The 25769-nt window shown below is 50.0% G+C and overlaps 1 protein-coding gene across 4 annotated transcripts; it reads left to right on the top strand.

Moving 5' to 3' along the window:
* The first annotated feature begins 178 nt into the window (after positions 1-178).
* On the top strand, positions 179-10445 carry MGME1 (mitochondrial genome maintenance exonuclease 1). Of its 4 annotated transcripts, none has more exons than XM_073339729.2 (5): positions 179-1363; positions 3474-4605; positions 6042-6264; positions 6887-7019; positions 8367-10445. In XM_073339729.2, the coding sequence occupies exons 2-5, from the start codon at positions 4065-4067 to the stop codon at positions 8508-8510; spliced, it is 1041 nt and encodes a 346-aa protein (XP_073195830.1). In that variant the 5' UTR covers positions 179-1363; positions 3474-4064; the 3' UTR covers positions 8511-10445. The 4 variants fall into 4 exon arrangements, with proteins under 4 accessions (XP_073195830.1, XP_073195832.1, XP_073195831.1 ...); XM_073339731.2 differs by having other exon boundaries at positions 3998-4605; XM_073339730.2 differs by having other exon boundaries at positions 179-286.
* Positions 10446-25769: the final 15324 nt, after the last annotated feature.

The raw sequence follows: 25769 nt of genomic DNA on the forward strand, positions 1-25769 counted from the left end.
TCGGCGACCCTGCCCTTAGTTGGGAAGTGGGCGTCACCCGTCTCCGTCACGTGTTCACACCCCCCCTCTCCTATCACAACTGTAACCTTCCGCTGACGTAAATCTCAACCGCCGAGCTCCGCGCCGAGGAGGGAGGCGAAATGCATTGTGGGTGTTGTAGTTCTTCGGATCAAAGCTCTGTACAGCCGATAGGCTGAGGGAAGGAGGGAGAGAACAACAAATCCCGAGAGGCGGCGCGCTGTTCTGGCGGGAAGGTAGCGGCGGGCCGGGCGCTGAGTGAGCGGAGGTAACGGTGTTAACGGTTGGAGGGAGAGCGTTCGGCTGGGGAGCGGGGCAAGGGCCCCGAGTCTGGCGAGAGAGACGGGTTCGGCTGGGCTGAGCCGTGTCCCCCTCTGGCCGGGCCCCCGGTGGGGCAACAGCCTCCCGCTGCCGCCGGCTGGGGGAGCTGCCCCAGCCGCGTGGAGACAGAGTTCTCCTCAGGGAAGGAGGCACTGTACTAACAGCATCCAGCCCTCTTCACCCCGGACCTCCCAGCGCTTGGCAAAGGAGGACAGCGCCGTCATCCCACACTTTATAGATGGGGAAACTGAGGCACGGAGCCAGGACAGTGACTTGGCCATGGGCACCCCGCAGCCCAGTGACTGGGCTGGGAACAGAACCGAGATCTCCCGCCTCCCAGTTTGCCGTTGTAGTCACCAGGCTAGGCTGCCTCACTGCAACACACATCCCCAGAGAGACCTTTTAACTTTCTCTGTTAAAGTCAACATCCAGGAAGGGGGACTCTCACCTCAATGCAGTGAAAACTGGCAACACGTGTTGCCTAGTGGTTAGAGCACTCGACTGCTCAGGGATCTTGGGCAAATAATTTTGCCTTTTGTGCCTCAGTTTTCCCCATTTGTGAAACGGGGGTAATGTTACTGACATTCTTTATAAAGGGCTTTGAGCGCTATGGATGAAAAGTACAATATCAGAACTAGATACTATTGTTATAAATAAGTTAAGTAATGCTCATTGCAGTTACCACTGAGGTGGCATTAGTGGCTTTTATTTGCCACCCAGTAGGCAGCAGTCTTCTTGGCATACGTGCAACTCTAAGGCACGTGACCAGGATTTATCACTGAATTTGAAGGAGTAGGACTAGATTTTTTTTTAATTGTCTCTCTGTACAGCGAGTGTAGGCAGAGTTTAATTTTCCTTTGTAAGTGATCATGGGTTCTTTACATACAAACATCATGTGATTCAGGGCATAGAGCTTAGTATTCTCCTTCATAAAAACTCAAAAATGTCCTTTAGTTTGTATTCGTCATAAGACTTTCTTCTGTATGTCGGCATGAGAGGTCAATGGGCACGTGCATGCTAGCAGGTAGGTTATAAATTTCCTCCAATCCCTAAAATTGGTAGTGTGAGCAAGGGAGAATGGATTATCACCCTACCCAGATTTTTGTAATGAAACAATGCTTCCCTGAAATAACTTGCTTCTGGTAACAACGGCTGACCTTTAGATATCAATTTGCTATGCTCACCACTTCACATCATTTCATACACAAGATAGTATATTTTGACAGTCTTTAGAATTTATATCTCTTTCATAATTTACAAACATCACTTCTTATTCTTTGTCTAGCAAGTAGCAAATTATGACCGGTAACTGACCTAAATCAGAGACTGGAAATAATTCTATTAAAAATGAAGAGTGGTCACAGGATTAAAAAATAGTACCTATTGGCAAGAACAGATTGTTTTAATTAATTCTCTATTCAGTTAAGCTTCTGTTCAGTGATAGCAAACATGAAATATAAGGCTCACAAGAAACCCAAGGTGGACTGATTTTATAATTGTGACTGAGAAGAACTGAAACGGATGTGTATTTAATGCAAACTACAGTACTTCTTTACACTACCAGAAAGAATAAATGTATTACTAAAAAGAAGGGATCCAGCCCCTACTGTAGGAAGAGCAAAACTGGAGAAAAACATCCTGCCACCAAATAAAAATAAGAAGTAATACAAAAATTGATATTGTTCAGGTTTTACTCAAAGCTTGTGCAATTAATTTCAATGAGATTGAACTGGACAGAATTTAGCCCATTACATAAAATCAATCTACATGGTTACTACTCATGATCTAATTTTGGCAATAGTTGCACACCTTGTCTTAGTAAGAAAATGATTGGAATGGATTGGATTGCCCTTCCCTACTACACCTGACTGCTCTATTCTTGTGTGCAGGCAGGAAACTAAACTTGACAAGAGTCTGAATGTCAGGATGCTCAGAGCAAGATTCATGTCAATTTCCCATTGTTGCACACTGGAAAAGAGCTATCAGATATAAGAGGACATGGCAAACATAACAGGACACAACACAATCCTAATTTTTTTTTTAAGTAGATCAAGATTTTGACTTATCCCTTTAAGCTTGGATACTGTCATCTCTGCTATACAAATGTAATAAATTGGGAAATTGTATACTTTGGTATTCAAAATGTCTTGGTAGGAAAGGTTTCCTTTTTAAAAGTACTTTGTTTTTATTCTAAACCAGAAAAAATGATAATAGCTATATTGACCAGGAAGTTATGGTTTCTTTTTCATTTCCACTACATTCCTTATGGTTAACTTATATTATACAAACCAGTCCAAACAATTCTGGGATGGAACAGCTTGTATTGTGATTTTTCTTGTTTTTGTTTTTTTTTTCCTCTCTTTCTCTTTTATAGTCCACGACGTAATCCTAAAATTACTAGCAATTCCCTTGATGAATTGCTAGTAAGGGAAGCACCTTAACTGGGACTGCATAAAGTCCTTTGTCACTAGGATTGCTCCATCTACTAAGCTGTAAGCGCTTTTGGGCACAGATCTTGCAAGTTGTTCTGTGAGCCCCATTGACTTCATCGGGACTCCGTATGAGCACAGGGATGTCCCTGTCTAGACTAATTTATAAGATCAAGACCTTTGTATTTTTTTTCCTAGTACTCCTACTGTTTGAACAGCGTGTGGAGTGTTTGAGAAATGCAGTGAATGAAATGAAAAATACTGAAGTGTTTCAAGAACAAAGCAGTCGTGTTAGCTTGTAATACATATTGCCTGCATGTTTTATGCAAAACATGGAATGAAGTAACTTTGATTGCTAAGTGGATAGCTCTCAGTAGAGGAAACTTAAGCCCTAATAGTGCAAAGACTTGTGCCTATGTTTAATTTTAAGCATACTAGGAAACAGTTATTTCAGTGCAACTACTCAGGGTCAGAACCAAAAATTGCAACTACAACATACTTTTCAGAGCCAGACTATAAGATAGACTATCTTGGTCTGCAGCTTCTATTAAAGAAATATCCTAAAATGTCTTAGCTTAAAAATAGGACTTGTTTTATTCTCAGTTAGAAAAAAGATCTAAATTTTTAATTTAAAATATATATTTTCCAAAACAGCTTAAACTGGTATTTGAAGATTGCGAATATTTTTTATTTCCCTTCTCTCAGGCTTCTCCAAGTCTCAGCTCTCCAGATTCTAGGCTGTACATAAAACTGCTGGCTGCTTTCTCACACGTACCAAGAACAAACAGATCCCCACCATTCCCAAAGAGCTCATCTTCCCTCTCTAGTCAGTTAATTCTGCTCCAGGGACTTGCTTCTGTCTAGCCCATGTAGCTTGTCTCTTTCTCCCTGCATGTAGTACCATCTTCTCTGTACCCTCCTACAGTTTTGCTACTGTAAGAGGCAGAGCCTTCTGCACTGCAGCTTCTCCCACTTGCAACAGCCTTCTCTCCACCTCATTTCAAATCAGAAAATAATTTTTCCTCTTGTCTATACCTCTTATTTTATCTTTCCATTTGCTATTATTTCTCACTGTTACTGTATTGTTTAACTCAAAGTGGTTGAAGTTCAGTTGGTATGAAAGGCACTAATGAATACTGTGCAGCTTTAGTATCCTCAAGCTATCATCTCCCTTTACAAATTAAAGAGTTGCAGTAACTCTTCAAATCATGGAAATTCTTTTTCTACAGTGGGAAATTATGGAAGGTTATGAATGCTCCTAACGGAAGAAAGAAAACTCTGTTTAACCATCTATAAATGCTGCTTCAGGGAATGAAATCCCTCAAGCTATTAACCAGAAAATCTGGGAGACTAAAAATGCTGTTCACAGAACATTTTTGCAAAAATCAAGTCCCGTGTGTGTGCCTGTGTATCTCCTCCTACCTTTGTAGCAAGAAGAAAAAAGAGAATGGTTATGAACAAGTTGACCAAGAAAGATACATGAACTTGGTCCGTTCTGTCACATCTTCCAAAGCCAGCCCTCAGACACCGGAAACATTGTTTGAAGAAGATAATCTGATATATGGACCAGTGAGTAAATTTAAGCCTCCAGTTAAGGATGTTGAAGCAAAAATTCCAAAAAACTGGGTCCCTCTGATAAACTCCAATAAGAGAGCTTTGCCTTCAAACAGTGACGGAAAGCACCTGCTGAAAATCAGTTTACAAAGGCACAAGGTGCCCAGTGTGACGAGTGTTCTTCAGCAAACCATGCCTTTGGACCAGGCATTCTACCTGAAGAGGTGGAAGCAGCGGATGATTCTGGAACTTGGAAAGGATGGTTTTGCAGAATATACTAAAAGTAAGTCTAACCAAAGTGCTTCTGAAAATAATGGGCCGTGCTCAATAACATAGCTGCCGGATCTGGCCCTAGAAGACACACACTTTGCATATCCATATAGCAGCGTCCATTTCAGAATCCCAAAGCACTTCACAAGAATGCCTGGTATTAGTGGACCACATTTTGAGGCCTTCCCTGATTGCTTATTTAGGGACACTCCCATTGACTACAAGAACCACAGGGGTTGGACCAATAACCTAATAGTACTTAGTGGTAAAATGGGATTCGAATTTAGGAGTTCCTTGCTCCAACTCCCATTATTTTGGTAGTACTTGCTAGAATCTGCAACAGGTTGATACTTCCCACCTGATTTATGGAGTTTGAGTAGCACTTCTACAGATAGAATGATATATATATTTTTTTTAATGTTTGGGAATAAAGTGGCTCACTGCACTATATAACTGATTGTCTGAGGATCATAGGACACCCAGAATTTTTGAATAACTGGACATGACCGTTCTGGAGACTTTGATATTTGCATTCAGGGACCCAGACATGGAGTGCAAACTTCAAAGCCTGCTGGCCAGTTATCTGATTTTAGACCACTGTCTGTCTCAACAGGTCTGAGGCTCTAAGAGTCTTTGGTCCTGCTGTGTGCTCCAAACCAACCAACATTTGGGCAGCCACACAGCTTGCTTGATATACTGAAGTCCTTAACTTTATATGTGAATTCCAAGTTTTTCTGTGAAGTCCTAGTGCATATCAGGTCTTTAATTCATAAAGACTGTTAACTGATTTTCCCCATGGTCAGTGGGGCTAAGGCACCCTAGTCCTGCTGAAATGCCCAATCTTGGGGGTGCTGGCTAGCTCTTGTTATACCTAGAGCTTGGTTAATACTTTGAAACTTCTTACATAAATTTTTGCTCAACTGAAAAGCTGAATTTGCTGTATTCACACTGCGTCTGTGTTCTTGAATATTTTCATGAACAAACATATTAGCAAGAATGTTCTACAGAAACAGCACATTTTAAGCAGCTATCATTCCTAACTCAAACCTTATCCTAAGAGTTGTGTTCTGTCAGGTAGCAGATGCATCCAGTTAAAACTAACCATCACAGCTTTGATATCAAATACGATGAACTGCTCAAAAGCATTCTACAGGCCAACACTGATTCATAGAAATTGTATGGCAAATATGTTTGACTAAAGAATAAATCTGACTACATCGTCAATTGCTCCAGGACAATTCATGAACACAGGCTAATTTAGATTAATACCTTAAATAATTCCATTATTTGTTCCCTTCCTATACCCTTGAAGCTGTTTCAGCACCAAAATGGGGCTGATTTTAGAGTCTCAACTATATAGTAGTTTTAAAAATACATATTTATCCCATATATGAGCATTGCTTATTAAGAAAGGGGTTTTAAAGGTCTTTTTTCTGTCATCTTTCATAGACATCTTCTTTCAAGGAAAACTATTCCATGCAGCTTTGGAATCTGTCTTTTTATCTGAAGAGGTCCCGTTGAAGGAGCAGGAAAAAGATACCACGGTCTCTGGCTACTTAGCCAGTGTGCAGCATGTCCTGAGAGACATCAGTGGAGTAAAAGCTCTTGAAAGTGCAGTTCATCATGAGACTCTTCACTATTCAGGGCTTGTAGATTGTGTGGCTGAGTATCGGTGAGATGCTGGTTCTCCTGTTATATCGCACTGTGTTTTATATGACTTTGGTGACCAAACAGCTGGCTTGTGGGCCAGATCTGACCTATTTGATGTTATGTGGCTAAGATGGTAGGACACGTCGCATATGAGCTGGGAGGTTGAGTGGTCTGGGGGAGGAAGCCAGAGAGACTGCAAAGCTGAAGAAGCATCAAAGCAGCAGCACCAGGGATGGAACATGGGAGGTCAGGCAGGTTCAGGATGAGAAATAGGGATTGGAGGAGAGGAACAGGGGAGATCACACAGATTGCCCTGCTAACAGCAGTGCTGCTATTCTTTTAGCAAGCCATCTCTGCACAGCAATGGAGTGGCACGTTAGCACGAAAGGGCTAAGTGAACCAAAGTGGTGTCATTTAGAACTGCCATTGGTATTTGTACTACTTAGTCCCTGGATCTAATCCAGCCTGTGCAGAAGGAGTTCATAACTCAGGCTGGCACCAGCAACGTGATAATAACAAATGACACCTCATCAGCAGGAAACAGGAGAAATAGAGTAAAGTGTTTGACTTACGAGTCTGACATCACGTTTTTTTCATTAGCACATAGTTTAACTAAAATACTCCTCTTTTGCTTGGTTTTACAGAGGCCAGTTATGTGTGATTGACTGGAAGACTTCAGAGAAATCAAAGCCGTATCTCCGGAACACATTTGACAACCCACTACAGGTTGCAGCATATACCGGAGCCATAAACCATGATGCTAATTATGACTTCCAGGTCAGTAGGCCTACTACCTGCTGAGACAAGCAGCAGTGCTCACATCAACTTCATTTTCCCCACTCACGTCCTCTAGTCACCCCCATCCAATATAGAACTGCAGCTAGCATTTACACACTTGCACCTGTCCCAGCCTAAGTTAATTCCATCATCATTGCTGCTCCTGCTGCCTCCCTTGGTCAGCAGTATGTTGTCAGTGTACTCAAGGAACTTTTCACTCATCAGGCCCTTAGCAAATGGCACAACTATTGAGAAGTGCTGAGCTCCCAAATCTCCAACTGAACTCAGTGGGAACTACAGGTGCACAGCCCTACGGAAAGTCAAACCCTAACGCAGCAAGCCAGTTTACAGTGAGAACATAGCACGTGGCAACACACAGTGGGGGAGAAGAACCATCCAGCTCCATGCTGCTTTGCGTGAGCATGGCACGTGAAAGGGGAGGAGAGGAATCAAACTTGAGAGCAGGCAGACAAGGAAATGAGCTAGCAACAAGCACCCCTCATTGCCTCCTAGAAGAGTGCCTTACTCCACTGGCAATTGAATGGATGTGGTTAAATGCCCTCCTTAAACCATCCGGGAACATTACTCCATTCCTTGGCGGTGAAGGGAAGTGGTGCCCATTACTCAACAGCTGAGGAAGGGACGTGTGTTTATAGACTCCAAAGAGGGTCAGCTTGGGCTGAAGGATGGCAGTTCCTGATTTGGAGAGGGAAGATTAAAGCAGGAGAAAATGACAGGATACCCAAGGCCCTGTCAAGGACTTTTTAGGAAAGGAAAGAAACAGATCAGTTAAGCTGAGGACTTGTATAATGCTATGGCAGGATCATTTCTCTGAGAAATATAGGAAGTAGCTACATGGTTCTGTTCCCTCTCTTTTTTTTTTTTTTAAATGGCTCTGTTAGGCCAATGATATCACTTTATTCTTCACTGTTAACATTTTATGTTGTTTTATTTGACAAGTCTGATAGTTAGTGGAACATGCAGAAGGAACCATTTCCTTACAGCCTGATTTGCTGAATGGCATGGGCCTGAATCTGTACTGGCACAAGCAAAAATCTACTCAAAGTCCATGGGAATTTTGTCAGTGTCCAGAACACAGGATTAGACCCTTAAAGCCTGATATGTAGGATTGCTGAGCACATACAACTCCAAGTCATTGGGCACTTCCATACCTTGGAAAACTGGGCTCCTAGTGCTTTATTGTGAATAACATTGCTTATTAAAGTTAGTGGTTTTTATTTTAGCTTTACATTGATCTACGTGGTGAAAATGCAGTTTAATCTTGGGAATAGTCTACTGAACCTGCCTGTTGATATTGAACAACTGATGTTATGCTTTTCATTGCAGGTTAATTGTGGACTTATTGTGGTTTCTTATAAAGATGGTTCCCCTGCACATCCACATTTCATGGACTCAGATCTGTGCTCTCAGTATTGGAACAAATGGCTCCTGCGCCTTGAAGAATACACAGAGAAGGAAAAAAAACAATAATTCAATTGAGACAAGTTAGAGGGGTATGATCTGAGCACAGAAGTGAAGCAGGAAGTCCTGAGTTTTAATATAGTCTCCAATACTGACCCTCTTTGACCTTGGGCAAATCACTTAATATCTCTGCCTCAGTGTCCATTTGCAAATTGGGTCTAATACTTGCCTACTTCACAGGGGTACAAAGAGGATTTAATGGGACAACTTAAATTGGGCTGATATTTACATTTTGCAGCAAGCTTTTATAAAACCTGAAATCAATAGAAATGTTCTGACAATTAAAGAAAAAAATCCAGTTAAAAGTTTATGTAAGCAAGCTATCACACTCTTGCAGTGTTTGAAACCTAACCCTTGCTGAACTGAGAACATGAAAGTGAAATTGACTCTGAACCAAAGCAAAACTTGCATTGTCAGAGCTGAGTGAAATGCAAACAATAAAAGCATAGGTAGTGACAAGTAGACTTAATTTTAAACATTTCAGCTCTTGTTAATCTCTCATCTGTTTACAACGTATGATTTTTATGTTGACAGTGTCCCTTTGAAGGCAGAAAAACTACAAGTGCTAAGAATTCTAATTAAACCTTCATTAAGCAATCACTCAGGATGTTAAGACAAGTTGGTTGCTTTAGCAGACATGCTCCACAAAAGAGGAGCAGAAATATAATTTGCATAGCTGAAGACTACCCCTAAGAACCATATAAAACAAGAGGTTGCTCTAACAAGAGGGAGCTCTCCTACAGACTTCTCTGCCTTCGTACAAAGCTGCGTCTCTCACATAGAGCAAAGTGAGAATGAAACTGAGGCTTTGTATCTTAGCCCCCAATTGAGCAATGAGTCCCAAGCAAAAACTCTTGTGCCAACACTGCCCCACTGATTTCACTGGGGTGTTCCATAAACGAAGGGGGCTCACCCATGCAGAGCTAATTGCAGGATCAGAACCTGGGGCGGGGGGGAGAGATGTATAGTGATGCCTGAATATTTTTCAGAAACCTTAGTCTGTGGTTTTGAAATTTAAGAACTGATGATTTAAGAACTGAAAGCTGATGCTAGTTCTAAAATAAATAAGTAAAAACGGCAACCATATCCCTCACGGACTAGAAAGGTATCTTGCTTTCTGTTAATACGTTAAGTCGACTAAATAAGTTTATTGATTAATAATTAGTCCTAAAATACAGGAGTCACTTTTGAGACTCATTTCATAAAAACGAGTTTGTAAGAAGGGAGAGTAACAAGATAGTGTTGTAAATGTTGAATAAAAACTATGGGGTAGTTCTTAGATGGTGTTGCTTTGTGTATGTGTCAACTTTTCTCATTTGTTTCATTCCTTTGAATCATACACTTGAGCTTTTCTTGTCATCACTCAGAATTACGTATTTAAGTACAGCTAATCCATAATTTTAAGGACTACCAACCGGACAGTACCCGAAAAGGACTGAACAGGTTTGCTTTTGAACAGAAAAAGGGCCATGCTGGGTCAGACTCATAGTCCATGTAGCCCAACAGTTCTCAAACAGTGGGTTGGGACCCCAAAATGGGTCACGACCCTTTTTTAATGGGGTTGCCAGGGCTGGCATTCGCCTTGCTGGGGCTTGGTGCTGAAGCTGAAACCCAACACCCAGGGCCAAAGCCCAAGGTCTTCAGGTTATAGGCTCCCTGCCTGAGACTGAAGCCCTTGGGATCTGGATTTGGCCCCCCCACCCAGGGTGGTGGGGCTTGGGTGAGCCTAGGCTTCTGTCTCCCCTCTAGGGTTGTGTAGTAAATTTTGTTGTCAGAAGGGGGTCACAGTACAATGAAGTTTGAGAACCCCTGAGGTAGTCCAATATCCTGTCTTCCAGCACTGACCAATGCCAGACACTTCAGAGCAAATTAACAGGACAATTATCAAGTGATCCATCCCCTTATTTTGTAACGCGTTACTGATCCATGAGAGGACCTTCCTTCTTATCCTATGACTGTTTACTTTGCTTAAGAGATTTTGGTGTGGGATCTTGTCAAAGGTGTTCTGAAAGTTCTAGTACCCAATGTCAACAAGAGTGATCTGGTTGACACCCTTAAAGAATTCTAATAGATTGGTGAGGCATGATTTCCCTTACAAAAGCCATGTTCATCTAGCTGTCTGATAATTCTGTTCTTCACTATAGCTTCAACCACTGTGCCTAATACGGGCTGTTAAGACTAACTTCAGTAAGTGCCAAGATCACGTCCAGAGCCTTTTTTTAAAATCAGTGTTACATTACCTGTCCTCCAGGCATCTGGTATAGAGACTGATTTAAACAAGAGGTTTCATACCATAGCTGCTTGTTTTTCAGTTTCATATTTGAGTTCCTTCAGAACTTTTGGGTGAATCCCATCTGGTCCTGGTGACTTACTACTGCTTAATTTATCCATTTGTTCCAAAACCACCTTTAATGATACCTCAATCTGGGACAGTTGATAGGAGCTGGAACTACGGGTGCTACCACACCCCCTCCCTTGAAGTGGTTTCCATCATATACAGGGTTTACAGTTTGATTCAACAGCTCTCAGCACCCCCACTATGAAAACTGTTCCAGCACCCCTGGGCCCCTTCCTCAGATTTGTCACCTAAAAAGAATGGCTCAAGTGTGGGAATCTCCCTTGCATCCTCTGCGGTGAAGACCGATCCAAAGAATTCATTTAGTTGGTGTTCAACAGCATTGTCTCCTTTGAGTGCTCCTTTAGCACTTTGATTGTCCAGTAGCTCCCCTGACTGTTTGGCAGTCTTCCTGCTTCTGATGTACTTTCATAAATGTTTTGCTGTTTTTATGTCTTGCTCGTTGCTCTTCAAATTCTTTTTTGTCCTGACTTTTATACTTGACTTGCCAGAGTTTGTTTCTTTCTAGTTTCCTCAATAGGACTTCACTTCCAGTTTGAAAAGGATGCCTTTTTGCCTCTAACCACCTGTTTTACTCTGCTGTATAGCCATTCTGGCATATTTTTGGACCTCTTACTGTTCGTTTTTTTTAGGGGTGGGAGGGAGGATATATTTAATTTGGGCCTCTATTATGGTGTGTCCATGCAGGCGTTTCACACTTGGCACTGTTCCTTTTAATTTATGCTTAATTAGCTTCCTTGTTTTTGTGTAATTCTCCTTTTTAAAGTTAAATGCTACTGAGGTTGGTTTCTTTGGTATTCCCTCCCCCCTTACAAGGATGTTAAATTGAATTGCATTATGGGCACGATCAGCAAGTGGTTCAGCTATATTCACCTCTTGGCCCAAATCCTTAGAGCCCTGTGCGGATACAAAATTTCTGTCTACATGTGATCCGTAAACATGGTCCGTGGGTATAAATCAGATGGCTGCAGATTTGCAGGGCTCTAATCTAAAATTTGGATCCGCATCCATCCGCAGTCTGCCAACATGGTCTACAGCTATCCGCATCCACAGCTATAAAGCGGCTATCCACATATTGGCGGGGCGCTACAGATCCTGTGCTCCACAAAATCAGGAATTGCCTCTCCCCTAGTGGGTTCCATAACTAGCTGCTCCAAGAAGCAGTCATTTAAATGCTGCACAGAAATTTTCTCTCTGCTTCCTCTCCTGCGGTGACATGTAACAGTCAATAAGGGGATAGTTGAAATCCCTCTTTATTACTGGGTTTTCCGTTTTCTGTAGCTTCTCTAATCGCCTTGAGCATTTAACTGTCACCATCCTGCTGAAATGGGTCAGTAGTATATTCATAGTGCTGTAGTCTATTATTGAAGCGTGGACTTTCTATCCACAGAGATTTGTTTATTCAAGCAAGTTGGATAAGCTTCTAGCTGTAAATAGAAAGCTAGACTTGAATTTGCAGCTCGTGCAGAGCACACAGCAGTGTGGAAAACAATACAGTGAAACTCCATATCCGTTATTATGGCACTTCCTTGTTCACATCTTGCCTGTGAATTGTGTGTTTACATAAGAGCTAATTAGATTCATAACTAAAAGGATGACTGTGACACAGATGCGCATTTGTGGTTCACTACTTTGTGTCTGCAGCTCTTCTCAGGCCTGACATACTCACTGCACCTAACACTTGTCATGAGCTATATCTAAATGAAAAAAGAAAAGGAGTACTTTTGTCACCTTAGTCTCTAAGGTGCCACAAGTATTTCTTTTCCTTTTGTGGATACAGACTAACACGGCTGCTACTCTGAAATATATTTAAATGGTATCTCATAAGATATTAGTAAACTAATAACTCACTGATAGTTAACGTTCTTGCATGATACGTGTACTGGGTGTGTACAAAGAATTATGAATATGTGCTAGAATTATTTCTTAAAATGTGTTTGGCAAACAGTACATAAACCCAATCTGTCCTAGACAAAGGAATGTGTATTTGCTTGTCAGGCAGAGACAACAAAGATCTAATTACATAAAAGGTAACAAAGCTGTCAAGCAGGGGCAAAGATAGCTTGACATCTGCATCCCAGCAAGAAAGAGAAACCTTATCTGGACTATAAAGACAGGGGATCTAAACCTCAAATGAGAAGTAATTCAAACAACTGATTGTATACATTACTGTATTATAAAAGTGTATCCACTCAGCATGATGTGACCACAAACAATAGAGGCCCTTTTTACATACAGATCAGCAGGGGAATGGGAAGTCCACAGAACGGGAAGAACTCCATGAGGTCAGCCTGAGACGGGGGACAAAACAATAAGTTTGGGAAGATGTATGGAGAAGCCATCTTGGCACCTATCACTGGACAGACACAAGGGAACAGAGCTCTGGCAAGTGAAGAAAGGAGTTCCTTCGACCAAGGGGCTCAAAGTCTCTGCGACTAGAAGATGGGGAAGAACCTTGAACAAAGACTGTAGCTTGTTAAGTTAGGTCTTAGCCATTAGAATGTGTATTTTTACATTTGTTTGCAACCCTTTCTAACTTCCTTGCTTCTACTTGGTGTCACAACCTATGTTGTGTTATTTTGTTTTATTTTCACAACACACCAACTCTGAGCTGTGCTTGAAGGGAAGGGAGCATTTGCCCCAGCCCCAATAAGCTGTAATGTGCTTTTGTCTCTTTAAAAGAGACAACAAATGTTATTGGCACTCTGCATGTTCTACGGAAGGGCTGCGACTCTTCAGGGCTGACAACACGGGAAATTCAGGACTGGCAGCGTGTTGGGATCATCTTGCCAGGCATAACCAGAGTGGGTCCAGGGGTAACAAGCAGGCTGCTGGAATCAGAAATGCTGAATTAGAGCTAACCCACAGACACTCAGACCAGGCTTGTATGCTGCCTGGGAGCATCTAGACAAGAGCAGAGCCTTTTGAGGGTTACAGGACAGGCAATGATACGACCCCTCTGGACTGCACTCAGAATGTGACCTTAACATTCCGGCCAGGCCTAAAAGCTATATTTAGATAGCTGAGCCGATGACTAGTCAGGGCTGCCACAGTTATGCTACCTGTTATGCAGGGATGTCCCACAAGTCAGAATTGCAGTGTTTAGGTGGGTGGTTTCAAGCGCTTTACTTGATGGGCAATATTTTGTGGAAGGGTGAACCTGTATATAGCAAAGGGATGGCAACAACCGAAGAACATCTAAACTAGGAAATGAGAGGAAAGCCCCAGGCGTAAAGCTGCAGTCAGGTATGATCATCTATGTTGCAGATGCCTCAAAAGTCAGGAGAATGGCTACTAGGAAAGAGAGCGCCGAGCGTTCTAACGACAGCTGCACAAGGTTAGAATGCTGAAATTGTTTAATATAGGATATGACACAGCCGCTAGATGTCTGCGTGCAGTATGGAGTTCCACTCTGGAGGTGGCCCAGAGGACACAAAGCTGGAACAAGGGCTGTGGGAACCCTGTTTGCATCTGGCTACAGTTGATTTCTTTTATTTACTAAAACACCTTCTGTTTAAAGAGGAGAGGCAGAATCACCTCTCAACTGATAAACTAAACCGTAATAAGTCAACAGGACTGGATGGTATTCACCCAAGAGTTCTGAAGGAACTCAAATATGAAATTGCAGGACTACTAACTGTAGTCTGTAACCTATCATTTAAATGAGCTTCTGTACCAAATGACTGGAGGATTTTTGTGGGGCCAATTTTTAAAAAGGGCTCCAGAGATTGATTCTGGCAATTACAGGCTGGTAAACCTGACTTCCATACCGGGCAAATTGGATGAACAGGGATGGTGTCCCTAGCCTCTGTTTGCCAGAAGCTGGGAATGGGCGACGGGATGGATCACTTGATGATTACCTGTTCTGTTCATTCCCTCTGGGACCCCTGGCATTGGCCACTGCCGGAAAACAGGATACTGGGATAGCTGAACCTTTTGTCTGACCCAGTATGGCCGTTCTTAAGACAGTTTCTAACGCCATATTTAGCGTCTGATGCTGCACCACTGAAGTCAAAAGACGCATGAAGAGCACTACACCAAAGTGGTCAGTAGGGTGGCAGGAAAGGTTATTCAGGACTTTTCCAGGTCTAGTCACTTAGACCTGGTCTACTCAGGCTTTTTTTATTTTATTTTGTAAACACCACAACTATACTGGTCACTTTTTTCATTAGTAAAATGCTTATACCAAAACAACCCTAGCATGGATGTGGTTATACTAGTTGTGACAAAGTTCCTGTTCTACCTTGGTGGGTCTTGCACTTATTGGCGGATTTGCTCGCCTTGGAGCTTCATGGCAGCCCTCAGCTTGGCCGTTTTTCTGAACCCACAGTCCAGGTCGACTCCTCCTGTGTCTGACCAGGAGTTGGGAGGATTTGGGGGGAACCCGGGCCCGTCCTCTACTCCGGGTTCCAGCCCAGGGCCCTGTGGAATGCAGCTGTCTAGAGTGTCTCCTGGAACAGCTGTGTGACAGCTACAACTCCCTGGGCTACTTCCCCATGGCCTCCTCCCAACACCTTCTTTATCCTCGCCATAGGACCTTCCTCCTGGTGTCTGATAATGCTTGTACACCTCAGTCCTCCAACAGTCCACGTTCTCGCTCCTCACACGCACACCACAAACTGAAGTGAGTTCCTTTTTAAAACTCAGGTGCCCTGATTAGCCGGCCTTAATTGATTCTAGCAGCTTCTTGATTGGCTGCAGGTGTTCTAATCAGCCTGTCTTAATTGTCTCCAGAAGGTTCCTGATTGTTCTGGAACATTCCCTGTTACCTTACCCAGGAAAAAGGGACCTACTTAGCCTGCTCTTCTGCTGCTGTCCTCTGGCCTGGGTTTTCCTTGCTTTTTGCCCCTGCTTTCGGCTTCCCCCCGACCGGGCCAGATGCTTTCCCTCTTTCTTTTCGTTGTTTTTTTTTTCTTTCTCTGCTGTTGCTAGAGTACTCGCCGGCTGCCGGCCGGCTGTTAGCACCCCACCTGCCCGCCCTCGGACGCTGCTGCCGCTCCAGCTGAAACTCCCCCCCCCCCCCCCAACCGAGAGGGGGGGGGGCCTGCAGGCCCGCTTCCCCAGAGAGGGGGAGTGGAAGGACCCAGCCCCCGGACCCAGCCCCCAGACCCAGCCGCTTGCTGTTTGTCTGCGGACCCAGCCCCCAGACCCAGCCCCTTGCTGTTTGTCTGCGGACCCATCTCCGGTCAAGAGGACTCTTATCACATGCTCCGGCATTTCTGAAATGCAAAAAAGAAAGCCCGAAACAGACAGAAAAACAGCCGTCCACCGGAGGAACACCGCCCGGGGAATCTACAAATCGCCGTGGAGGGGGCCTAAGACTGAGTAACTTTCGAACTGTGTTCTCGTGTGAGGGGAGGCCTTGACTATGTCTTAACTGTATTTGTAGGGACACAGGGGGTGTGGCACGGAGCTGCCCCCCGATCCATCTGTGTGCTCCCAACCCCCACACTATGATCTTTACCCCCCACTCCACCATCTTTGCTGGCTGTCCAACATCTGCCTCTGGACCCAGCTGCTCGCCCTGACTCCACCGCATGGGCCAAAAGCACCAGCCAACCAAATAGGACTCTCTGGACAAGCGTACGGTGGTTAATGTGCCCCCCCCCGAATTGTCCACCCCACAGCTTGTCCCTTTCTACCTGACCCAACTCCTGTTAATCACCTGCCACCGCCCCCGCTGGGGCATTGGCAATGGAGGGCACTGAGGTGACCTCCGCTGCTGCCATGCCCATCGCCTCTCCAGACTCTAGGGAAATCCCCCCAGCCGGCGGGAAAGGCCAGGGCAAGAAGAAGGGGATTGGCCCCGCTAAAACCACCAGGCCCTCCATGGCAGGGGCCACCCCCACTGCTGCGGCCCCACCACCGACCACGGCGTCCTGCCCCGCTGCCCCCTCACCAGCCCTGCGGATGTCCCTCCCTCAGCCCCCAGGATGTATGCCCGGGCGGCAGCAGCCCCCCGCCTGCCGCCTCGTCATCTCTCCTGCCCACCACCTCCGCCATCATCAATAGCAGCCAGAGCCCCTTTCCCACCATGACAAAGAAGCACAGTGTCTGATACCTCCTGGTGCCCGCCTCGCCCACGTGGAGACCTACATGCGGGCGTTGGCGAGGGTGTGGGGCCCTCGGCCATTGTGGCGGCCTCCAAAATGTACGGGAAGGTCGTTTTCTTCTTAGCATCGGAGGCTGCCGCCCAGGAAGCGGTGGAGAGGGGCCTGGCAGTGCGGGGGGGATGTTTGTCCCCCTAGAGCCGCTGGAGAACCTGGGCGTCTGCCTGGTCCTGACCTCTGTCCCTCCTTTTCCTCAATGCTGCCCTGCTACCCGCCCTTTCCACCCTGGGGAAACCTGTTTCTGTTATCAGCCCTCTCCCATGGGGCTGCAAGGACCCCACCCTCCGTCACATTTTTTCCTTCCGCCGCCAAGTGCAACTTTTACTGTCGTCAGCGGCGCGTGACGGAGTGGCACTCGAAGGGTCCTTCCTAGTCCCCCACCAGGGGGCCTGTTACCGGGTGTACTTTTCCATGGGGGAGGCCCGGTGCTACCTCTGCTGGGCGTCGGGGCATGTCCGGAGGGACTGCCCCTTAGCCTGGCAAAGAGGGGCACCTGGGATCCCCGAGACCCGGCAGGACATCGGCCCCGTCATTGCCGACACCCCTGGCCACCCGGTACCCGAACCTGCCCCCTCTCCTCTTCGGACCACCGCTATTCCCGCTCAGGCCCAAGGGGCACCTCCCCTACAATGTCCAGACAAGCGAGAGAGCCCCGCCCTCGCTGCTGACAATCTAGCGGAGCCTATGGAGGAGGGTGTGGCAGAGATACCAGCAGGCATAGGAGAGAGCCTGCCCCAGGGAGAATCCTCCCTCCCTATGTTGCCCCACCGTTCCCCCCTCAAGTTCCTGAGCCATCGCCTTTACCCCCTGACACGACCCCTGCTACCCAGCCCCCAGATGATGCCATGGAGGGCTGGGCCCTAGTCCAGGGGAAGCGAGGCAAGCGGAAGGCTCGAGCGCCGCCTCATCCACCCGAGGCGGAGGCCCCCCGGAAGACCAGGAAGGGGGGCACCAATGCCGAACCTTCCGCTTTGCCCACGAGTGCGTCCCATCCACCTGTGTCAGCCGGGAAAGACGTGGCAGCACCGGAGGGTAGTGTCTCCCCTCCACGGGAGACCCTCCGCTCCGAGACCCTTGAGGAAGCCCCTTCTGTCCTGATGCTACCTGAAGCCCCCGTGAACCCCGAGGTAACCGTCGTGGCGGGTGCTGGCGGGGAGAACCCCGGGGCGGTGGAAAGTGTCCTCTCCTCCATGTTCGAGGAGATCAAGGCCTTAGATCTGACCCCGGTCACCCAGGAGGAGGATGACCTTTTGCCAGCAAATCTTGATCTCCACCCCTCTTTTCCCCATGCTCCCTCCCCCAACTGCTGTTTCTGCTCCCACCTCCGAGGAGCCCCTGGACTTCTCCATCGACCCGGCCACTGATGGCACCTTGCTGACGACCACCGAGCCTGCTCAGGTGACAGCCGGCGCCACGCGGCCAGGGCATGAGTCGCCAGGGGCACCCCCTATTGGTGCAGAGCAATCGACTTCCTTCCCGGGCAGGGGCCCTACAGAAGATAATCCATCTCCTGATCCTGTGGCCGCTAAATCCACCACAGAGTGCGCGCCCAGTGTCACTGAGACCTCCCTCCCCACCCCCTTAACCCTTGAGACTGATTGGGAGGCGCCACCATCCAGCTGCCTGCCTCCCAAAACCCAGAACCTCGCCTCTGCCCCTGCCCCTGCCCCTACCCCTATCCAATTTACCTCCTGCAATATCATTGCTGACCTCGGGGCTGTCTCCTTCCCTTTCCCAACTGATGACCCCCAGGGAGCGGCCTTTATGTTTTCCTGCCCCGACCAATTAGGAGCTGCTATTTTCCCTCCACTGCCCCCTATCGCCCCAGAGCTTGAGGCGGGCCTAGAAGCTCCAGCCCATCAGGCACCCCGTCGGGGGTCTGCACCCTGCTTATCCGTTTTAGTGGACCACAGGGCTGCACCAAGGGCTCCGCCGGGGAACAACGGGAAACCGTAACCCCACCCCCCCCATGAGCTGCGAGGAGAGCTGCGGAAGTTTTTAGAGGATGTCCGTGGCTCCCGCAACAAGGTACAACTTGCTCTCCAGCAATGGGGGGACTTTTCTCAAATCTTCCGGGCCACAAGGGCACTCATGGGGGAAGGTAAAGGGACAGGGAAGCAGGATGCCGCGGCCTACTGGCGGGTCCGCGTCTTCCGTGAACAATTACTCACCTACAGGATGGGTCACGGACTGCTGCGTGGCCCGCTGGGAGATGCGAGCGTCCCTGCCAGTGAGGACCCCCCCGACCCTCCCCATGACACCTCTCACCATCACAACGTTGAACACCCAGGGTTGTAGGTTGGCTCTCCTCAGGTCCCAGGTGCTCCCCTTCCTTCAGGAGGGAGGGTACTCTGTGGTTTTCCTGCAGGAGACCCATACGGACCCGACTGCTGAAGACAGTTGACGGCTGGAGTGGGGGGACAGGGTCTACTTTAGCCATGCCATGGTTTGACAGGCTGGAGTGGTGACCCTGTTCTCCCCTGACCTATGGCCTGAGGTGCTAGGGGTCGCTGAGGCCATGCCCGGTCGCCTGCTGCCTCTCCAGGCCTGTATGGAGGGGCTCGTGGTTAACCTCGTTAACGTCTATGCCCCGACATAGGGCCCGGAGCGGCTGCAATTCTACCAGCAGGCGTCCGCCTTCCTCTGCATCTTAGATTCTCACGAGTGCCTGGTCCTGGGAGGGAACTTTAATACCACCCTCGAGGAACAGGACCGCTCGGGGACCGAGCAGAGCCCGGCCACCACGGACACCCTCCAGGAGATAGTCGAACATCACTCCCTAGTGGACATCTGGCGCGACCACCACCCGGATGACACTTCCACGTTCACCTTTGTCCGGTGGAAGCCCATCGGTCGAGCCACTCCTGGTTGGACCGCATTTATTTATCACGCTTCCATCTCTCACGAGCCCACTCCTCCAGCATTCGGCTAGCCCCATTTTCTGACTATCATCTAGCCTCCGTGACAGCCTCCCTCTGTGCGGAGAGGCCAGGGCCGGCCTACTGGCATTTTAACAACAGCCTGTTGGAGGATGAGGCTTCATGACATCCTTCCGGGAATTCTGGCTGGCCTGGCGGGAGCAGTGGCGTGCCTTTCCCTCGGTGCGGCGCTGGTGGGATTTAGGGAAGGTACGCGCCAAGCTCTTCTGCCGCAACTACACTCGGGGCACCAGCCGACGGAGAAATGCGGCGATAGAGCAGTTGGAACGGGAGGTCTTAGAGCTAGAGAGGCGCCTGGCCGCCAGCCCCGGGGACCCGTCCCTCTGCGGAGCGTGCCGGGAGAAGCGGGAGGAACTTCGAGCCCTCGAGGACCACCGGGCCCGAGGTGCCTTTGTCCGGTCCCGCATCCGCCTCCTTCAGGAGATGGATCGCGGCTCCCGCTTCTTCTACGCCCTGGAGAAAACGAGGGGGGCCAAAAAACACGTCACCTGCCTTCTAGCGGAAGACGGTACCCCCCTCACGGATCCGGAGGAGATGTGTGGGAGGGCCCGTGACTTCTACGCAAACCTTTCTCCCCGGATCCGACCGATCCTGGCGCTTGCGGGGTGCTCTGGGAGGAACTCCCCACGGTCAGCGTGGGCGACCGAGACCGGCTAGAGCTGCCTCTCACCCTGGCCGAGTTCTCGGACGCCCTCCGTCGCATGCCCACCAATAAATCTCCGGGCATGGACGGGCTGACCGTGGAGTTTTACCGCGCGTTCTGGGACATCCTTGGCCCAGACCTAGTCACTGTCTGGGCTGAGTCCTTGCAGAGCGGGGCCCTCCCTCTCTCGTGCAGACGAGCGGTGCTCGCCTTGCTGCCGAAGAAGGGGGACCTCCGCGATTTACGAAACTGGCGTCCCCTCTCACTCCTTAGCACGGATTACAAAATCGTAGCGAAAGCAATCTCGCTGCGGCTAGGGTCCGTGATGGCGGACGTGATTCACCCAGACCAGACCTATACTGTCCCGGGTCGCAGCATTTTTGACAACCTCTTTTTAGTCCGAGACCTTTTGGAACTCGGGCGGAGAGACGGTCTGTCGTTCGCCCTCCTGTCTCTCGATCAAGAGAAGGCGTTCGATAGGGTAGATCATGGGTACCTCCTGAGCACCCTGCGAGCGTTTGGATTCGGACCTCAGTTTGTGAGTTTTCTCCGGGTGCTGTACGCCTCCGCGGAGTGTCTGGTTAGGCTCAACTGGACCCTGACCGAACCGGTCAGCTTCGGGCGAGGGGTGCGGCAGGGGTGTCCCCTCTCAGGCCAGCTGTACGCTCTGGCGATCGAGCCTTTCCTCTGTCTCCTCCGCAGGAGGTTGACGGGGTTGGTGCTGCGGGAGCCGGAGCTGCGGCTGGTCCTGTCGGCGTACGCCGATGACGTCCTCCTCGTGGTCCAGGACCCGGGCGACTTGGCGCGAGTGGAGGCCTGCCAAGCCATCTTTTCGGCAGCCTCCTCCGCCCGCGTCAACTGGGTCAAGAGCTCTGGCTTGGCGGTGGGGGGCTGGCGGCAGGTGAGCTCCCTCCCACCCGCGCTTCAGACCATCCGGTGGAGTGCCGGCCCTCTGCTCTATCTCGGCGTTTACCTTTCTGCCACGCACCCTTCTCCGCCGGAGAACTGGCAAAATTTGGAAGGCGGCGTGATTGAGCGGATCAGGAAATGGACGAGGCTACTCCGATGTCTCTCCCTTCGGGGGAGAGCACTGGTGCTTAACCAACTAGTCCTGTCCACGCTCTGGTACCGGCTCAACACCCTAGCCCCGGCCCCGGGTTTCCTGTCCCACCTCCGGAGATTGATTCTGGAGTTCTTTTGGTCAGGATTGCACTGGGCCCCTGTTGGAGTTCTCCACTTGCCCCTGAAGGAAGGAGGGCAGAACCTGAAGTGTCTGTACACTCAGGTCCGCGTTTTCCGCCTCCAGGCCCTGCAGAGGCTCCTTTATAGTGCAGGTAGTTCGACGTGGAGCATATTGGCGCATGCCTTTTTACGCCGTTTCCATGGGCTCCGATATGACCGACAGCTCTTTTATCTTTGCCCGAGAGGTTTTCCGCGAGACCTCTCCGGGCTGCCGGATTTCTACCAGGACCTCCTCCGGGCCTGGAAACTGTTTTCAACGACCAGGTCCGTGGCGGCCATCGTGGGGGCAGATCTCCTCACGGAGCCCCTGCTACACAACCCCCAACTTTGTGTGCAGGCGGCGGAGTCCCGCACGGTGCGCCAGAGGTTGGTCCTGGCGGGAGTTACGAGGGTCGGGGACCTCCTGGACTACGACCGGGGGGACTGGCTGGATCCCCTGACGCTCGCTCGACGCATGGGGCTCTCCAGCCTTCGCACCCCCCGGCGCGTGCTTCAGGAGGTGGAGGCTGCTCTGACCCCCGCCGCTCGGGCTTATGTTAGCCGAGCCTTGTGCGAGGGCGCACCCCGCCCATCCCTTACCCCAGGCCCGCCGGACCTTTCCATCGGGCCCCTACCCTGCCGATCCCAACACACCCCTCATCCTTTCACTGCAAGCCGGCTGCATGAACTGCAACCGGTCGGTTTTCAAGTTGCATCACGGCAATATTTATATACACTCACACTCCATACCCTTCATGCCCGCACCCTGGTGTCCCGCCCCGATACGAAGTGGCGAGATCTCTTACCACCTTTGGAGGGTGAGCAACCTCGGTGGGCCAGCCTGTACTCCACCTTGGTCCCGAGGCCCGTCGGGGACATCAGTTGGCGGCTCCTTCACGGGGCTGTGAGCACGGGCGTGTTTTTGACGCGTTTTACCTCCCTTCCGGAGACTTGCCCTTTTTGCAACGTGAGGGAAACCCTGGCGCACGTCTATTTAGAGTGTGCCAGATTGCAGCCTCTTTTTCGGCTCCTCACAAATATTCTTTTGCGCTTTTGGCTTCATTTCTCCCCCCACCTCTTTATCTATTCACTCCCCATCCGTGGCCCCACCAAGTCGCGGGATCTCCTGGTTAGCCTCCTCCTAGCCCTGGCTAAAACAGCCATTTATAAGACCAGAGAGCGGAGGTTGGCTCATGAGGCGTCCTGCGATTGTGAGGCCGTTTTCCGACTCTCAGTACATTCACGTATCCGGGCGGAGTTCCTCTGGGCAGCGTCCACCGACTCCCTTGACACCTTCGAGGAGCGGTGGGCGCTGTCCGGGGTTCTCTGCTCGGTGACCCCGTCCGGTTCCCTCCGTCTGACCCTCTGAATGAGGGAAAGAGCGAGAGCCGCCGGCCACAGCCGTTAGTTGCTGTGAATACCATTATTACTGTCTTCTAGGAGGGGTCCTATAATACATGGGTGTACCCCCCTCCCTCCCAACCACCCACCCCGCAGCCGTGCCCATCTTGTTGGGCACTCTCAGGAGAGGGAGGGTCAGTGACCCTGGGCGCGGCACTAGGTAACTCGAGAGGGTGGAAGACCACGAGTGTCGAGGAAGCCCCCCCGCTCTAGGCCACCAGGTAACTCAGGAGGGTGGAAGACCACGAGTGTCGAGGAAGCCCCCCCGCTCTGGGCCTGGGCTAACCTGAACACCTCTCCCTCCTGAAAGCTGTTGTATACCTTCTGATTGCGTTGTTTTGTTGCTAAGTTTATCTTTATCCTTTTGTATTCTTTGTAATTGTTACAAATAAATTTCCTTTCTGTTTCAAAAAAAAAAAAAACCTTCCCTGTTGCCTTACCCAGGGAAAGGTGACCTACTCAAAAAAAAAAACATTCCCTGTTACCTTACCCAGGAAAAAGGGACCTACTTAGCCTGCTCTTCTGCTGCTGTCCTCTGGCCTGGGTTTTCCTTGCTTTTTGCCCCTGCTTTCGGCTTCCCCCCGACCGGGCCAGATGCTTTCCCTCTTTCTTTTCGTTGTTTTTTTTTTCTTTCTCTGCTGTTGCTAGAGTACTCGCCGGCTGCCGGCCGGCTGTTAGCACCCCACCTGCCCGCCCTCGGACGCTGCTGCCGCTCCAGCTGAAACTCCCCCCCCCGCCCAACCGAGAGGGGGGGGGGCCTGCAGGCCCGCTTCCCCAGAGAGGGGGAGTGGAAGGACCCAGCCCCCGGACCCAGCCCCCAGACCCAGCCGCTTGCTGTTTGTCTGCGGACCCAGCCCCCAGACCCAGCCCCTTGCTGTTTGTCTGCGGACCCATCTCCGGTCAAGAGGACTCTTATCACATGCTCCGGCATTTCTGAAATGCAAAAAAGAAAGCCCGAAACAGACAGAAAAACAGCCGTCCACCGGAGGAACACCGCCCGGGGAATCTACAAATCGCCGTGGAGGGGGCCTAAGACTGAGTAACTTTCGAACTGTGTTCTCGTGTGAGGGGAGGCCTTGACTATGTCTTAACTGTATTTGTAGGGACACAGGGGGTGTGGCACGGAGCTGCCCCCCGATCCATCTGTGTGCTCCCAACCCCCACACTATGATCTTTACCCCCCACTCCACCATCTTTGCTGGCTGTCCAACATCTGCCTCTGGACCCAGCTGCTCGCCCTGACTCCACCGCATGGGCCAAAAGCACCAGCCAACCAAATAGGACTCTCTGGACAAGCGTACGGTGGTTAATGTGCCCCCCCCCGAATTGTCCACCCCACAGCTTGTCCCTTTCTACCTGACCCAACTCCTGTTAATCACCTGCCACCGCCCCCGCTGGGGCATTGGCAATGGAGGGCACTGAGGTGACCTCCGCTGCTGCCATGCCCATCGCCTCTCCAGACTCTAGGGAAATCCCCCCAGCCGGCGGGAAAGGCCAGGGCAAGAAGAAGGGGATTGGCCCCGCTAAAACCACCAGGCCCTCCATGGCAGGGGCCACCCCCACTGCTGCGGCCCCACCACCGACCACGGCGTCCTGCCCCGCTGCCCCCTCACCAGCCCTGCGGATGTCCCTCCCTCAGCCCCCAGGATGTATGCCCGGGCGGCAGCAGCCCCCCGCCTGCCGCCTCGTCATCTCTCCTGCCCACCACCTCCGCCATCATCAATAGCAGCCAGAGCCCCTTTCCCACCATGACAAAGAAGCACAGTGTCTGATACCTCCTGGTGCCCGCCTCGCCCACGTGGAGACCTACATGCGGGCGTTGGCGAGGGTGTGGGGCCCTCGGCCATTGTGGCGGCCTCCAAAATGTACGGGAAGGTCGTTTTCTTCTTAGCATCGGAGGCTGCCGCCCAGGAAGCGGTGGAGAGGGGCCTGGCAGTGCGGGGGGGATGTTTGTCCCCCTAGAGCCGCTGGAGAACCTGGGCGTCTGCCTGGTCCTGACCTCTGTCCCTCCTTTTCCTCAATGCTGCCCTGCTACCCGCCCTTTCCACCCTGGGGAAACCTGTTTCTGTTATCAGCCCTCTCCCATGGGGCTGCAAGGACCCCACCCTCCGTCACATTTTTTCCTTCCGCCGCCAAGTGCAACTTTTACTGTCGTCAGCGGCGCGTGACGGAGTGGCACTCGAAGGGTCCTTCCTAGTCCCCCACCAGGGGGCCTGTTACCGGGTGTACTTTTCCATGGGGGAGGCCCGGTGCTACCTCTGCTGGGCGTCGGGGCATGTCCGGAGGGACTGCCCCTTAGCCTGGCAAAGAGGGGCACCTGGGATCCCCGAGACCCGGCAGGACATCGGCCCCGTCATTGCCGACACCCCTGGCCACCCGGTACCCGAACCTGCCCCCTCTCCTCTTCGGACCACCGCTATTCCCGCTCAGGCCCAAGGGGCACCTCCCCTACAATGTCCAGACAAGCGAGAGAGCCCCGCCCTCGCTGCTGACAATCTAGCGGAGCCTATGGAGGAGGGTGTGGCAGAGATACCAGCAGGCATAGGAGAGAGCCTGCCCCAGGGAGAATCCTCCCTCCCTATGTTGCCCCACCGTTCC

This window comes from Lepidochelys kempii, chromosome 3 (assembly GCF_965140285.1).
Source record: "Lepidochelys kempii isolate rLepKem1 chromosome 3, rLepKem1.hap1, whole genome shotgun sequence".
Taxonomy (NCBI): domain Eukaryota; kingdom Metazoa; phylum Chordata; order Testudines; family Cheloniidae; genus Lepidochelys; species Lepidochelys kempii.